General features: G+C 38.6%; 1 protein-coding gene across 1 annotated transcript in view; it reads right to left on the reverse strand.

The window, feature by feature from the left end:
• Positions 1–16,381, reverse strand: part of tbx15 (T-box transcription factor 15) — a 101,515-nt gene that overhangs the window by 55,673 nt on the left and 29,461 nt on the right. The window contains exons 2-3 of the mRNA XM_048540202.1: positions 12,103–12,328; positions 6,576–6,677 (exon numbers count right to left, since the gene is read on the reverse strand). Of these exons, the coding sequence (XP_048396159.1) occupies positions 6,576–6,677; positions 12,103–12,328 (328 nt within the window). The remainder of the gene's footprint in view (positions 1–6,575; positions 6,678–12,102; positions 12,329–16,381) is intronic.

The following is a 16,381-nucleotide window of genomic DNA, read 5'->3' on the forward strand; positions in this document are numbered from 1 at the left end:
GAATAGAAACAAGGGTCCTGTCTGGTAACTGGGCCCAGCTGGGGCCTTCCCCAACTGGTCAGGGGGCCAACAGGGACTGTGCGGGGAGACGACTGCCGGGGTATTTTCTTTGCTTTGTTTTTTTTGTCTTTGTTTTGCTTTTTTCCTTTAGTTGGTGTACGTACCCCTTGGGTAACCCGGAGCGGCTTGCATGACTGGGTAGGTGTATAAATGTTTTATTTTTTGTACATCTTATGAATAAAGTATGTTTTTTTCAAATTAAAAAAAGTGACAAAACGTCTGAAAATGAACCTTCCAGCTCAGCGAGCAAACTTACATCCAGAACCTCAACCTGAGGTGTAAATCTTCTCAAAACTCGTTAAGAAAGGATATGCTTACCATCAACGGAATAGAGTGAGGTTTCATAAGGTTGATACTGGGGATGGCAGGACTGTCATATGAGGAGATATTGATTAGAATGGGCCTGTACTTACCAGAGTTTAGAAATATAACAGGGGATCTGAATGAGCTCTATAACATTTTAGTAAGGCTAGATAAACCATATGCAGGGAGTATGTTTCTCCTGTTTGAGAAGTCTAGAACCAGGATCATAGTCTCGGGGTATGGGACTGTCCCTTTAGGATTGAAATAAGGAAACGTTTCCTCCCTCATTTCAGCTTTCCAAACATAGATTGGGACTGCCATATCATTAAGGGCTTGGACGGTGAGGAATTTGTTAAATGTGTTTGAGAAAATTCTCTTTATCAGTATGTACATGTACCTACTGGAGAAGCAGCAAAACCTGACCTTCACTTGGGAAATAAGGCCGGGCAAGTGAAATGAAGTGTTACTGGGGTAGCGCTTTGGTACCAATGATCATAACTGTATTAGTTTTAAAATAATTATGGAAAGGGATAAACCTTGTACAAAAGTAAAGTTCTTAATCGACATAAGGCAAAATTTAGCAGTATGAAACAGGAACTTTCAAAAGTTGATTGGGGTAGTCTATTCATAGGTAAGGGGGCAACTGGCAAGTGGGATGCTTTTCAAAATGAGGTAACAAGAGTTCAGAGGCATTAAGTTCCTGTTAGAGTGAAAGGTAAAGCTGGTAAGAGTAGGCAACAATGGATGAATAAAAATATTGAGGCCCTGGTCAAAAATAAGAAGGAGGCATATGTTATACATATAGTCAACTGGGATCAAGTGAATCTCCTGAAGAGTATAAGGGACGTAGGGGCTTTCTTAAGAGCAAAATTGGGAGGGCAAAAAAGGGATAGCAGAAAAAGTTAAGGATAATCTAAAGAGATTCTGCAAGTACTCTAGGAGCAAAAGAGCAATTAGAGAGAGAATAGGGCCCCTTAAATATCAACAAGGTCATCTATGTGTGGAACCCCATGAGATGGGAGAGATACTAAACAAAATTTCATGTCAGTTTTTACTATGGAGAGAGACATGGAGGCTAGGGAATTTGGGGAAATCAATATTGATGTCTTGAAAACAGTCTATATTATGGAAGAAGAGGTGTTGAAGGTCTTAAAAAAAATATAATCCTAGATAAATCTCCAGGACCTGATCAAATGTATCCCAGGACATGGTGGGAAGTTAGGGAACATTGTGGGGCCCCTAGTAGAGACATTTGTATTACCTGCACCCACGGGGTGAGGTCCCAGAGGACTGGACAGTGGCTAATGTTGTGCCTTTGTTTAAGAAAGGCTGTAAGGTGAAGCAGGGAACTATGGACAGTGAGTCTGACATCAGTGGTGAATAAATTGTTGGAGGGGATTTTGAGAGAAAGGATTGATGTGCATTTGGAGAGAGAAGGACTGATTAGGGATGGTCAGCATTGCTTTGTGTATGGGAAATCATGTCTCACAAACCTGTTAGAGTTTTTTGAGAGTGTAACCAAAAAGATTGAGGGCAGAGCAGTAGACATTGTCTACACGGACTATAGTAAAGGCTTTGATAAGGTTGTGAATGGTAGACTATTTGGTAAAGTTAGGTCACATGAGATTCAGGATGAGCTCACCAAATGGTTACAAAATTGGCTTGATGGTACGAGACAGAATGGTGGTGGAGGGTTGTTTTCTTAACTAAAGGTTTGTGACTGGCAATGTCCCACAGAGATTGGTGCCAGCTCCACTGCTGGTTATCATTTAAATGCTTTGGATGAAAATTTAGGAGGCATGGTTAGTAAGTTTTAGGATGAGACCAAAATTGGTGGTTGTGTCAACAGTGAACGAGGTCATCTAAGATTACAAAGAGATCTTGATCAGTTGGGCCATAGGGCTGATGAGTGGCAGATGGAGCTTAATTTGGAAAGATGAGAGGTATTACATTTTGGTAAAGGCTGGCCGTATAAAATTAATGACAAAGCCTTTGGGAGTGCTGTGAAACAGAGTCCCTGAGGTTCAAGTACATAGTTCTTTGAAAGTTGCATAATAGGTAGACAGGATGGTTAAGAAGGTTTTTAACATGTTTGCAATCATTGCTCAGACCAATGAATATAGGGCTTCGGACATCATATTTCGGTTGTACAGTACTTTGGTGAGGTCACTTTTGGAGTACTGAGTACAGCTCTGGTCACCCTATTTAGGGAGGTTATTACTAAATTAGAGAGTTCAGAAAATATTTCCCAGGATGTTGCCAGGCTACAGGGTTTGAGTTATAAGGAGAGGCTGGATAGGCTGGGGCTGTTTTTCAACTGAGTGTAGGAGCTTGAAGGGTGATATTGCAGAGGTTTATAAAATCACGAGGGGCATAGATGAGGTGAATAGCAAAGGTCTTTTTGTTATGGTGGATGAGTTCAAATAGGGGACATATTTTTAAGGTAAGAGGAGAAAGATTTAAAAGGGACCTGAGGGACAACTTTTTCACACAGAGGGTGGTTCATATATGGAAATGAACTGCCTTAAGAAGTGGTAGAGGCAGGTACAGTTACAACATTTAAAAGGCATTTGGGCTGGTACACGAATAGGAAAGGTTTAGAGGGATATGGGCCAAGTGCAGGTAGGTGGGGCTAGTTTAGTTTGGGAAACTTGGTCAGCATGAATGAGTTGGGCTGAACAGCCTGTTTCTGTGCTGTATGATTTTATGAGTCCATGACACTCAAGAGGATGGTCACCATGTGATATCTGCTATCACAGGGGACTGTGGAGGCCAGGTTATCATGCATATTCAAGAAAGAGACAAATAAGTGTTTGGATAATAAAGGCATCAAGGTGTTTGGGAAGAAAGCAGGAATATGGTACTTCCATGATCATTTTGAATGGTGGAGCAGGCTCAAAGGGCCAGATGATGTACTCATGTGCCTAGTTTTGTTGTTTCTATATTTGCTTGCCACAGTCTAGCATAGGCATGCAACTGGTATAGAATAAAAACCCAAAGATCCGTGGATGCTCTAAATCAGAGGCAAAAACAGAAATTGCTGGAAAAGCTTAGCAGGTCTGGCAGCATCTGTGAAGACAAATCAGAATAGAAGAGAGATAACAAAGTGTGGGTCTGGATGAACACAGCAGGCCAAGCAGCATCTTAGGAGCACAAAAGCTGATGTTTCAGGCCGAGACCCTTCATCAGAAAAGGGGGATGGGGAGAAGGTTCTGAAATAAATAGGGAGAGAGGGGGAGGCAGACTGAAGGTGGATAGAGGAGAAGATTAGTGGAGTGGAGACAGACAAGTTAAAGGGGCAGGGATGGAGCCTGTAGAGGAGAGTATGGGTGGGGAGGTGGGGAGGGGATAGGTCAGTCCGGGGAGGACAGGCAGGTCAAGGGGGCAGGATGAGGTTAGTAGGTAGGAAATGGGGGTGTGGCTTGAGGTGGTAGGAGGGGATAGGTGAGAGGATGAACAGGTTAGGGAGGCGGGAACGAGCTGGGCTGGTTTTGGGATGCAGTGGGGGAAGGGAAGATTTTGAAGCTGGTGAAATCCACATTGATGCCATTGTGCTGCAGGGTTCCTAAGCGGAATGAGTTGCTGTTCTTGCAACCTGCAGGTGGCATCGTTGTGGCACAGCAGGAGGCCCAGGATGGACATGTCGTCTAAGGAATGGGAGGGGAAGTGGAAATGGTTTGCGACTGGGAGGTGCAGTTGTTTGTTGCGAACTGAGTGGAGATGTTCTGCAAAGCGGTCCCCAAGCCTCCGCTTGGTTTCCCCAATGTAGAGGAAGCCACACCGGGTACAGCGGATGCAATATACCACATTGGCAGATGTGCAGGTGAACATCTGCTTAATATGGAAAGTCATCTTGGGGCCTGGGATGGTGGTGAGGGAGGAGGTGTGGGGGCAAGTGTAGCATTTCCTGCGGTTGCAGGGGAAGGTGCCGGGTGTGATGGGGTTGGAAGGGAGTGTGGAGCGAACAAGGGAGTCACGGAGAGAGTGGTCTTTCCGGAAAGCAGATAAGGGTTGGGATAGAAAATTGTCTTTGGTGGTGGGGTCGGATTGTAATGCTGTTTTAGGTCATCGGGCAATTGTTAAAATTTTCCTGAATGTTTTGCTTTTAAATCAAGATGACACACAACCACCAAGAAGGGACCAGAGCAGATAAAGAAAAAACCATGCTGACACCATTCTCCCATTGTGAAGGGATAACCGTTTGGGCCATAGAGTAGATTGGCAAGATCAATTTTGGAGATATGGTGTTACTGTCTGCAAAGTACTCAGCATTTATTATTTTCTTCACTTTGATAGTATTTACAACAGCAACAAAATGAATTTATACAGAGCCCCTAATGGAGGCAAAATACTAAGTTTTTTTTGTGGGAATACAAGGTTAAAGAAATGATACAGCCAAAGATTAGGAAGAGTCACTTAGGAGGTAGAATTCAAGAAGACTATTAAAGGGCGAGAGAAAGAGAAGGAGAGGTTAATGGAAGGAGCTCTGGAGCTTATGGACTGAACTACCAATGGCAAATCCAGTAGTGGTGGGAGGGAGGGAGTGGAATGTGCGTAGAGAGACTAGAATTTGAGGAATATAGAATTTTTATTGTATTAAAGACAGAGATGAGTTTACGGGATTTGGAGGGGGAAAGTCATAAAAGTTTGAAGATAAGAATGAGAATTTTAATGTTCATGATTAATGTCGAAACTTCTGTCATTCACTTGACAGTAAATTTAGTGGTAGCACAGCCTCAGTCTATCTGAGATGATTTGCACTATGGGAGTGTTCTAAATATGGACTTAAATCATAGCTGCCAAGTGCAGTCCTGATTTTTCAAAGGACATCTGTACATTCTCGAAGGCTTGCAAGTACGGTCAGCATAGTTGTGTCACAAAAATCTCTGGCTGTGATGGACTGATGATATAGCCAAATAGGAATGATATGGTCTGTAAAGATAGGCTATTTGGTATTAACAGAAGTCAATGTTGATGCTGAATATTTTTCATTATGAATTAATTGTCTTTATTGAGTCATGAAGCAGTATGAAGAAAATTAACATTGTATCCAATCCTTCATTTTGACAACTTCAGTAAAATTTTTAAAAAAGCACTATGGGTAAAACCTGTGAGAGCTTCAAATGTAAAAGTAAATAAATTCTCGCTGCCAAAGAAAGCTATTTGGTCAACATTAAATGAAATATTAGATGCCTTACTCTGTCATGTAGAAAAATGTAGGTCGGATAGGTGGATACCCATGCCGTTCAGAAAAGATATAAGATGCAGCAATATCTTGTCCACTGCTATAAGTTTCATAGTGGGGCTTCAGTTGAATATTTTCTGATTCATGTGCTGTCAGTGCTGATCCCTTTCTACCTAAAACTTCTGAGTCAGAAAAAACAGGGCAAAACTAATCAGGTATATGATGGCTCGTCTACTGTTACAATTGGCACATCCTATAAGCACCCAGTGGGTGTTTGTAAAACTGGGCCTGTATTGTAAGTTCATTATGTCAGTAAAAAAGTGTTCATGGGTCCTTGAGTTTAAAATATTTGAAAAATACTGCTTCCCATATATTGTAAGTATTTCTTTTTTTTGCTTGAAGAGGAGCATTGCACATTTATGTTGGTATGGAACAATATTGACGTTTCAGTCAAACAATATAAAGAGGATTGAAATGATTTAGCTTTACTGTTACATGTACTCAAATGAGTACAATGCAAATTTGTCACCCACTTACAGCACCAATTCCTCAGATGCAAGTTACAAACACTAAACAACACACATTGCCAATTTTGTGTCATAGGAAACCACATGTACATCATAATAATCCATTCTAAAATTAACTAAATTAAGCAGGTTAAACTAACAGCAAAATTAATTGAGAAACTGTAGCAGATTGTAAGCCTTTGAAACGATACTTCATTTGGACTATTATAGTGAATAATTCAATGATATACTTTGAAATCATTTGGAAATTTCTTTGAGGATAAAATGAAAATCAACCTTAAAGAAATTGAAATGCCTCGTTAAGATTCTTGCAACTTAATTTAATTTATAAAATATTTCTGTTGTAGGCCTCCTTCCAAGGTACATCTTCTCTTGTAAACAATGGGTATTTAGAATATCAAATGGTAACAGAAAAAACAGATTGAAACCCATTTCTTTGGGACTAAAATTAAATATATCCACACAGTTGAACTGTACTGCCCAAACCACTGTGAACATACCGGTATCTCTTGTTGTCAACAGGAATGATATCCATTGCTATATAGTATTGTTGGTGAGGATCCAGCCCTGTGATCTTCACTCTAATTGCTGGGAACATTCGCCTGTGAATACAATCAACCATATGTTCTAATTATAATTAGTTCCTTAATAGATTTTATGTTTCCCCTTTCACTTCAAGCCCCACAAGCCATTACCATTCCCGGAGATAACAAAGTGTGTGGCTGGATGAACATAGCAGGCCAAGCAGCATCTCAGGAGCACAAAAGCTGACATTTCGGGCCTAGACCTTTCTCCAGCATCTGCAGTTCCCATTATCTCTGATCACCATTCCCTGAGGCTGTGTTTATAGACAACACCATGGCTAGGTAGAGCAATGAACATGCCTATTTGGAAATGCAATGCTGCAGTATGCTGTTGTCTACCAAGTAATCTAATTCAATCTCGCTTCAACTGAAAAACTTCCTTCCTACATAACACCACACACTAGCCTCAGGCATAACACCATACAATATGTGTAGTGAATTATATAGAGAGAGAAATCACAAGATTGGTATATCCAACCCTGTTCATGCTCCTCATTCTAGAAGATTGGTCAAGTTCCTATTGAATGACACTTCATTTCTCTTAATAATATTTTCTTGGTGTCTGATGTGATTGGTAAAAATAACTCAGAAATTGTTTGATTATGAAATTAGTCATCTTGACAGTGAAATATGCAACAGATTCCAAGCAGGAGAAATTATGTGTTTGTGTATGTTTGAACTGCTTATGAGCGGATGGATCCCAATGCCCATTTTTAACAGTTGCACCCTATTGCCTGAGGTGGGAACATACACTCCATTCCCTGACTGGGAGTATGAACAGGTTACTATTTGGTACAACAGTAAATGCTGAAGAGTGACCTGCAAATTGACTTCTCCAATGTCCCTTCTTTGCGTCAGGCCTGCATGTTTTGTTGTGAGGAAAGTTCTTTTTTTAAAAAAAAATATATATATAATGTCCCCCTGTTCGCCTAAATTCTGAGAAATGTTCATTGCACCCACCAACTCTTATGCATGGTTGCCTCTCAGGCAGTAAAGAAACATTTCTAGTATCTGTCACCACTTCCTTAAATCTCAAAGCATGGGAACTTTTTGGATGTTAGCTCATCCTCTAGTATATAGCTGTGTTATAGAGTTTGGCTATTAGCCAAGCTTGAGGCAGAACATTCAGTATGAAATCAAAATTGCACACTATAACCATATAATGCTTTAGTCATTAGTTATTTATCAAAATTCAGAACCCTGTGAAGATTTCATTTTATTGAATAATTCTTGGTCAGCTCCATACTGGTGGTATAGCATAATTTTATATTCTATGACACCAAACCAAAAAAGGGGACTGTCAGCTTTACTAATTATTCCTAAGGAAAATCAATCTATTTCAGTGTGTAAACTTATCTTGGTTTTGAACATTTTGTTTTGATTTGCCATGAGCTGATACAAGGGATATTCTGAACCATTGGAAAACTGAAAATGAGTCCAGTATTTTAACGTGTATCCCTTTTAATACCCCATTTGACCTTTATAAGTTAGAACATAATCAACAACATAAACACATTATATCCTAGATGAAGGAAGCTCTATTTGACAACAGATCCTGGGAGAGAAAAAGAGTAGGGTAGAAATTAGAGATAAAACAACAGCAAAGGTGAAGAGCAAATGTTAATTTACTCCAGAGCATACAAAAGGAAAATCAAACTTGTTTAGAATTTCTAATATTTGATAATAGCCAATTTATAAACCTTAGAAAAAGATACCAGGAGAAACTTGTTACCACATAATTGAAAGTTGATGTATCCAAGAAGGGTTAAATCCTGTTTGAACTTGATTTGCAAGCTGCCCATTCTTGTCCACATTCAAATTCACTTTCAAAGGGTTTTTGAGTACCAGTCATTTTACATATGGCTTGCTGAGCACAGAATAGGTGGTGACATGTATGCATAATGCAAGAGAGTTGTGCGCTCAGAATTCATTGCAATGAAATTTAATGCCATTTTGCATTTTCGCCTTTGCCCTCACTCAAAAAAATTTCAACAAGGGAATAACTGAAAGTGAAATTGTATGGCAGAAAGAGTTTAGAGAAGGGAATTAAAGGACTATTTTTATTAAGTTTGACTGCCTCAGGGATTTCCTTCCTCTTTAAACTTTTCAATGTTATACACTTATATTTAGTTCTAAATGAAATCAGTGCGGGGCAGGTTCTGAAAACCATTCCTTGAAGTGGTCAGAAGCAATATCTGTGTGATTATTTCCCAATTCTTTTTCAGTTATAATTTCAATGACTTATTTGAAATATTTTCAAATTAATGACCAGTTCAAGTTTGTTACTTGAAAAACAAAAATTGTTTCATTAGGCTTATGCCTAGTGTGGGAAGGCAATGGCCTAGTGGCATTATCACTAGACTAATAATCAGGAAATTCAGGTAATATTTTGGGGACCCAGGTATGAATCCTGCAACGGCAGCTGATGGAATTTGAATTCAATAAAATCTGGAATGAAGAGTCTAATGTGGGCCATGAATCCATTGCTGATTGTTGGGAAAACCCGGTGGGTTCATTAATATCTTTTAGGGAAGGATTCTACCATCCTTACCTGGTCAGACCTACATGCAACTCCAAACACTCAACAATATGGTTGGCTCTTAACTGTCCTCTGGCTAATTAGGGATAGGCAATAAATGCTGGCCTAGCCTGTGATGCCCTTATCCCATGAATGAATAAACAACAAAAAAGCATGATTTTGTTTTGGAGCAATGCCAAAAGATTATCAGGCACAAGAATGCAAGATCATTCTTGTGTCAGTAATCCCTATTTATTCCAAATTTCAGTTAAGCAGATTGGAGAGTGCAGTAAAATTAGAGACCAAGTCAACTCAAAGTTCACTGGTACTTTTTCTAGCCGCTGGATTAAAACATTCCATGAACAGTGGCCTAGGAGCTATGATGCTGTGGACCTTGGAGGAAGCCAAGATGAATCATCCACTCAGCATTTCTGGTTGAAGATTGTTGCAAATGTTTCAGCCTTTTGTACTGAAGATTCTTAACTGCAATTTTTAAAAAATCAGTTTCTACCATTTGCCATGGCAGGATTCAAACCTAGGTCTCTAGAACATGAGATAACAAGGTGTAGAGCTGGATGAACACAGCAGGCCAAGCAGCAGAGGAGCAGGAAAGCTGACCCTTGAAGAATAGTCCTGCTCCTCTGATGCTGCTTGGCCTGCTGTGTTCAGCCAGCTCTACATCTTGTTATCTCAGATTGTCCAGCATCAACAGTTCCTACTATCTCTAGAACGTTACCTGGGTCTCTAGATTAATATTACCACCTCTAGCTTATCACCTCTCCTTTTGACTTGGTGCATAAGCAGACTGTCTTGTGTGAACTTCGTTTAATCTTTTAAGTTTTTGTGTTGAAAGGAAGTAACACTTTGTGAAAAGACCAATACTTGGGAGATTCTTAAAATGAGCCAACAAGCAATGCATATTAACTACAGAACCTACCAGAAATTTGAAGGCACCCAGTTGTGCTTTATCTTGGCTAATTCCTTGCTTTTCCAATCAGCATTGTAAAAGTTAAAACTTCCACCTGCTTTTCACCAGAGAACTGTTGCCAGGAAGCGGCACATGAATGTTCTCTTGTGCTGGGGTCTTGTCTAATCTGCAAGCCTGCAGTTCAGTAGATTAGTAAGTGTTCGTTCTGCTACTGAATGTCAGTATAACAAGTGAAATAGGGACTACTCATTAAATAGCCCCAGTTGGGGGAAGTTGTCATTTCAGGCATGGAAAACAGCCTGAACTTCCAAATCTGTTTTCATTGCCCAAAATCTGCATGAAATGCTCGTACAGGGAGCTGAAGGGGAGATGACAAGAGTGGCAGGGGTACCCAATGGAAAGCAGGAAAAAACAATCTTTTAGGAGCATAAGGCACACAGGCACAAAAGTGTTATCTGTTGTGACAATGGTGTACACAGACCTTCTGCAAAAAAGGTTTGCTCCAGTAATCTGTGCGTGTGAGCACTAGCAAGCACCATCCCTGTGCAACAGTCAGGATCACAGATTCCATATTCCAAAAGCACCGGCCTGCAAAAGGCTTATGCCAAAGAAACAGCTCATACAGCTTAGATCAACATTTCTGTTAATAAATCATCTCCAAATATGTAAATATTGAGGGAAAAGGTTAAGTAAATTATTTAAACATTTTAATTCATGAGAACTGTGATTTGAATAGGTTCTTTTTCAATCCCTATATTCGAAGCCAGCTGTTGGCAGTTTCAAATTTCATGAATCCAAGTTTTGTTAGTTCTTGGCTCGGTTGCAAAGTCTTCTGTGTAGAATGGGTGGGGAGAACCAATGATGTTTCTTGTGAATTGTATAATTTACCATGAATCTGAAACTTTGTAAACATAACAAAATGTGAATATTTTCAAGTGTTTGTACTTGATTTATTTTTCTGATCATTGTTCTGTTCTTGTCATGATAATGCTTTGTTGCTCATGCTCAGCTCAACAGGCACTGGGGCTTTCAGTTAATCTGTCCAATGAATGTTACGTTAATTAAGTGTTAGCAAGTGATTCATTTATGGAATAGACTGCAACCCAACCTAATTCTACTGTCTTACTTCCCTGTCTCCAGACATTTGCATCGACAGAAGGCTTTTCTGGATAATTGGGAAGCATAACTCTCTAACTCACGGTGTGAGAGCGACTTGGAGCAACAATAAGATATGTTTAGTACCTTTAGCAACATTCCAAGCTGTTTGCAAGAAATTGGAGTTCAGCAACCAGAAGTTATAAGCATTAACCCAGAAAAAGTCAAAAAGACAGACTTCAAGGATTCTTTTGAAAGTGAAGAAATAGGTCGATAGGCAGCGTTTAGGGGAGTGTTTCTCAAACATGTTTACACTGTGATTCCATTTTGAGGTTTAAAGTTAGATGTTACAACCCCTCAGTGAGAACAGAGAGAGCTGGGGTGCATCAGAGATGGAACGCAGTTGTTATGAGCTGGCCAGAGTTCCATGTCAGCTTCTGCCGCTTTAGAACACGTAGGTCTAATATTTCAGCTTATGGCCTCACTTAAAGTCCCGAGCCCCACTCTGAAAAGCCATGGTTTGAGAGAGGGATAATTTATGAATGGATAAGGTCACTAAAGGCTCAGCTACTGAAAGAGGATAGAATGAAGATAGGGGTGAGTGGGAGAGAGGGAGGACACAAAGAATAGCCTACGGTCAGAACAGCAAAGACTGCATGTTGAGAGACCAATGAAGACAGGTGACGAAGACACCAAGTTAAAAACAAAATTTGCATCAATACTCCGGGGTTGGTGAGCTGACGGAGATAGTAAATTTTGAGAGACATGACACAGCTCTGAAAGACTGGAGAAACCTATTATGAGTATCAATGCACAAAATAAGCCTTGAAATAGTACTACAGACTGATTTTTTTTTAAAGTTGTCTATATTTAAACCATCAAAAGGCAATCTTCTCTCATACCTTCCAGCTTTGGTAATAATCATTTCAGTGCCAATGTCATGAAATCTTTTCCAAAGATCAACACATTGCAATTCCATCTGAATCTCATCCATGGAAGAGGTTGGAAGAGACGTGGTGGAGTTGGGAGTGAGTTCGGCAGGAGAACTGTAGGAACAAGCAGTGTGTTGGGTTGGGCTCTCGCTGTCTGCTCCTGGGCTCTGCTCTTGATCCGAGCTCAGCTGGGACTCTGCAAACACAATGCAGGAAATCTCATTCAACAATACTTAAAGGAAACTAAGCACGTGAGAAATATGAAGCAAAAAATATAAAAGTTTGAAAATTAGATGAAGTTAATTAGTACCATGCAATGGAAGAAGGGTTAACACTTTGTGTACTTTGCTTCATTATAACCATGAAGACAGAAATGTTAATAGAGGATACTGGTAGTCTAGTGTCTGTCAATGTTCCTCCACAGGGAATGTAAACTTTAGTTATCATTCTTTCCTTTATTAGTTTAAATTCTTCTTGATAACTATCATCTCTTTTTAAGGGAAATGCTTATCACCTCATCATCAAAGGGAATGTCCTCAACCGTCTTATCCGCCAAAGTCTACAAGTCACTAAGCCCCATTGCCTTGTTACATTATATCCATCTCAAAATGCTTCTTCGAGTGCACTTCAGTCACCTTATAACTCCTTTTATTCTTACACTTTTCTGACTTCCAAATAAGTGCTTCATTGAGTTTAACAAAGTCAAAGGGATCAATAAATGTGAGTTCTTCTTTAAAGCTTCTTTTTGCCATGTGACATTCTTATTATTTATCTGCTCATTGTCAGCATCAGCATCTTACTATGTTTTTGCATGTATAAATGCTCATTAGGTAATAACAAGTTTAACTTCAGTGTTTCCGCACCAAATTGATAAGGTGAAGATTTATATAGGTGCTAATAATACCTTCACATCACATTAGCATGAGTAACTCATGTGAATCACAATTATATTTTCTGTATTAAATATCAGATAGAAATGTTGCTATTTCATCTACTTAATCCAATCTACCATGTCGCAGAACCGTGAGAGTTTATAGACTGCAGTTCCTTTTAAGAGGCTACTAATACAAAATTATTTGTAAAGTTGTCAAAACAGGACTTGCAGAGAAGAGACTTGGTGACATTGGGATTTTATAACGACAATCTAGGTCTACAAAAAGACCTGTGTAGGTCTGTTGCCAGTTCTCAAAACTTTAGTCCAAACCCTTACTGAACTTGTTCCACTGAAATAGATAAGAAAACTGGACCATCTAGATTCTCGTTCTCCGTTTGTATAAATCTTAAAACAATGAGCAAATTAACAGCAAGGTAAAAGTTTCTTTTCAATTTGCATATTATACTTCACATAAATCACTTTCCCCACCTCATTCCCCAAAATGTAAATACAACAGGTTCCATTTTGCTGATGATTTACTTTAGCATTCTCTCTGCAGAGCACTTGTGAGGACTTACGCTTAACTGTTTATCTCGAGACAAATGCCAGCATAATGATCAAATATAAGATACAACCAGTTAAAGAGCCATCTGTAATCACTAGATAATACAATATTGCACCATAAACATTTATCACATTTGAAACTGTTTTATCCAGTGTAATTAATAATAAGGACAGTTACAAATCAAGCAGTGGCAAAGTGAAAAAGAAACTGTTTTTAAATGCAGCGAGTGGCTAGAATCAGGAATTAACTGCCTGAGAATGTAGACCAGGCAGAATTGCTTATATACCTGAACAGAAAATAAATTGCAGGGCAAGAGGAGAAGTTTGAAAGATTGTGCCTAGCTGAATTGCTCCTGCAGAAAGCTGGCATTGCCATAATGGGCCAAATGCATTGTAACCAATCTTTCTATGAATCTATGCATATTTCATGCTTAATAACAGAATGCCTGCGTAACCAAGATGATGGTAATATGCAACAATAAGATCATAGAATCATATCAAAGAATCCCTACAGTGTGGAAGCAGGCCATTTGGGTCATCGAATCCATAGCGACCCTCTGAAGAGCATCCTGGTCAAAATATTGCTTATTGTTTTAACTTTGTGGGGAGGAAAATTAACTTGGATCGTTACATTAACCACCTTATACTCAATTCATTTTTTTAAACTTATGCAATCACAAAATGCTTTGAAATATAGGATTGGAAAAGTGACTCTTCTTCCAAAAAGTGTTAGTGGGAAAATGTTCCATAATTCCCAAAACATGACGTAAATAGTTACCTTGCTTTAAGTTTATTTATATAGAAAAAAATGCCTTATGCAAGCTCAGAAATAATATCCTTCTGGATTAAATTTACTTAATGGAATTTACCTACTAAGTACAATATCCACTATACCCATTAATCACTGAGAGTCGACTTGATGCCACTCACAACCGTATGCCAGATTCTTGAAAGGCAGCAATGACCAGAATCAGTTACCTCATATAAATGACTGTTATTTTTAACAGTAGACGAGTGTTTACAAGCTCCATTTAGCTTAAATTAATAATACTTTTAGCCAAAATAATTACTTATATCCATGAAAACTGAAAGTTCTATTTTGAAGGGAATGGTGAACATACAGCTCAATTCTGATGAATGCATCATTAGGTTGCCAAGAAAATTTATTCTTGGATGAAAATTCTGCTTGGATGAGGATTTTTGGAAATTGCAAGTTAAAACTCGCCAATTGGCAGAGTATTTGCACCATAGCCTAATAAATTATTCAATCAATCCAAACGACATTAATAGAAAACACTTAACAAAACATGCATTTTGCATTTCTGTAAATTGTATTTCTGAAACATGTTGATAGCTCCGAGTAAAACATTTGTACCTATAATTACGTGACTGTCTCTAATGATAATTATACTTATAACTATAATTTGTAAATTTGAATTTTAGAATCAAGATAAAGGCAAGACTTAATTTTAAGGAAGGTTTTGTTTTTAACTGTGTTGAAAGAACTTGCAATTATGTAGCAACTTTCATGATCTGAAGAAGTTCCAAAGTGTTTTGCAGCCATGAAATACAGTCACTCGAGGGAAATATTGGTAATCAATTTGTGCACTGGAAGCTCCCACAAACAACAAAGTTACAATAACCAGATAATCTGAAATGAGTGATATTGATTAGGAGATACCTACTGACCAAGACACCAGGGATAACTCCTTGACTTTTTTTCAAAATGGTAATATGCAATCTTTTACAGCCACTTTTACAGCATTTGAGCCCTTGCTTTAATGCCTTGCGGAAAGATAATATCTCTGATGGTGAATCACATCATTGATATATTTAGTATAAAGTTGTGACTTAAGTTTCCAGAAATGGACTGTGAACCTACAATGTCCTGACTCAAACAAGAATGGCATTACCATTCATCGATGATTTCAATGAGGAACCATAATAATGGGAATGATCCCAAATGATTTTGCCAGTTTGAATTCTATGTAGGGATTAATGATTCAGATATCTGGTGTAGAATGACTTTTGTAAGAATTGCAAATAAAGTTCCTCACTTTCAAATGCCAGACCACAGAGTTTGCAATACATTCTGGAACCAATGCAACTGGGAGAAAGCAGCATTATTATTTCGTAAATAAAACATAACATAAAGTTTCATTTTTATAAAATGTTGGGGGCAGCTGGAAGCTTATATGTAGTTCCAAAAGAATTTGTTAAAGACAGAGGGCTGCAAATATACTTCATGGAGTCATTTTAGGTTAATGTAGCATTTACGTCAGTAAAAGTGCAACTGTTATCAACAAAGTTATCACATATTGAAGTGTGTATCTAAAACAGCTAATTATAATTTGACAAATTACAATGATTGTTTGGTAAGGATAGAATTATAATTTTGGACACTGTTCGCAGAAGAAAAGCAAACTTGGCTTTTTCACTAGTCTGCCACCAAAGTTATGGTATGCAAATTGAAAATTCCTGCAGAAATAGTCTACAGATTGTTCAAATCAATCAAATCAAAACTAATCTTTTACCAACGTTACACCAGGAGATTCAGGGAAGTCCCGTGGAAATTTCAGGTTCCTATCTGCAAAGAACCTTTTGTGTATTTGTGAGCAGTTTTAGATTGGCAGCAAGAATTAAGCACAGTATTATGGTTCCAAGTTATAACCAAAAAATACTTATAGAGATCAATTTGCATTTAAATGTAAAAGCATTTTTGAAAATAAACATGATCCAAGTTTTAAAGCACTGAGAGGGATGGACATACATTGCTATACAACTTAAACTTAGGTTATGATTTCAGAAACA

The sequence above is a fragment of the Stegostoma tigrinum genome, chromosome 12, assembly GCF_030684315.1.
Source record: "Stegostoma tigrinum isolate sSteTig4 chromosome 12, sSteTig4.hap1, whole genome shotgun sequence".
NCBI lineage: Eukaryota > Metazoa > Chordata > Chondrichthyes > Orectolobiformes > Stegostomatidae > Stegostoma > Stegostoma tigrinum.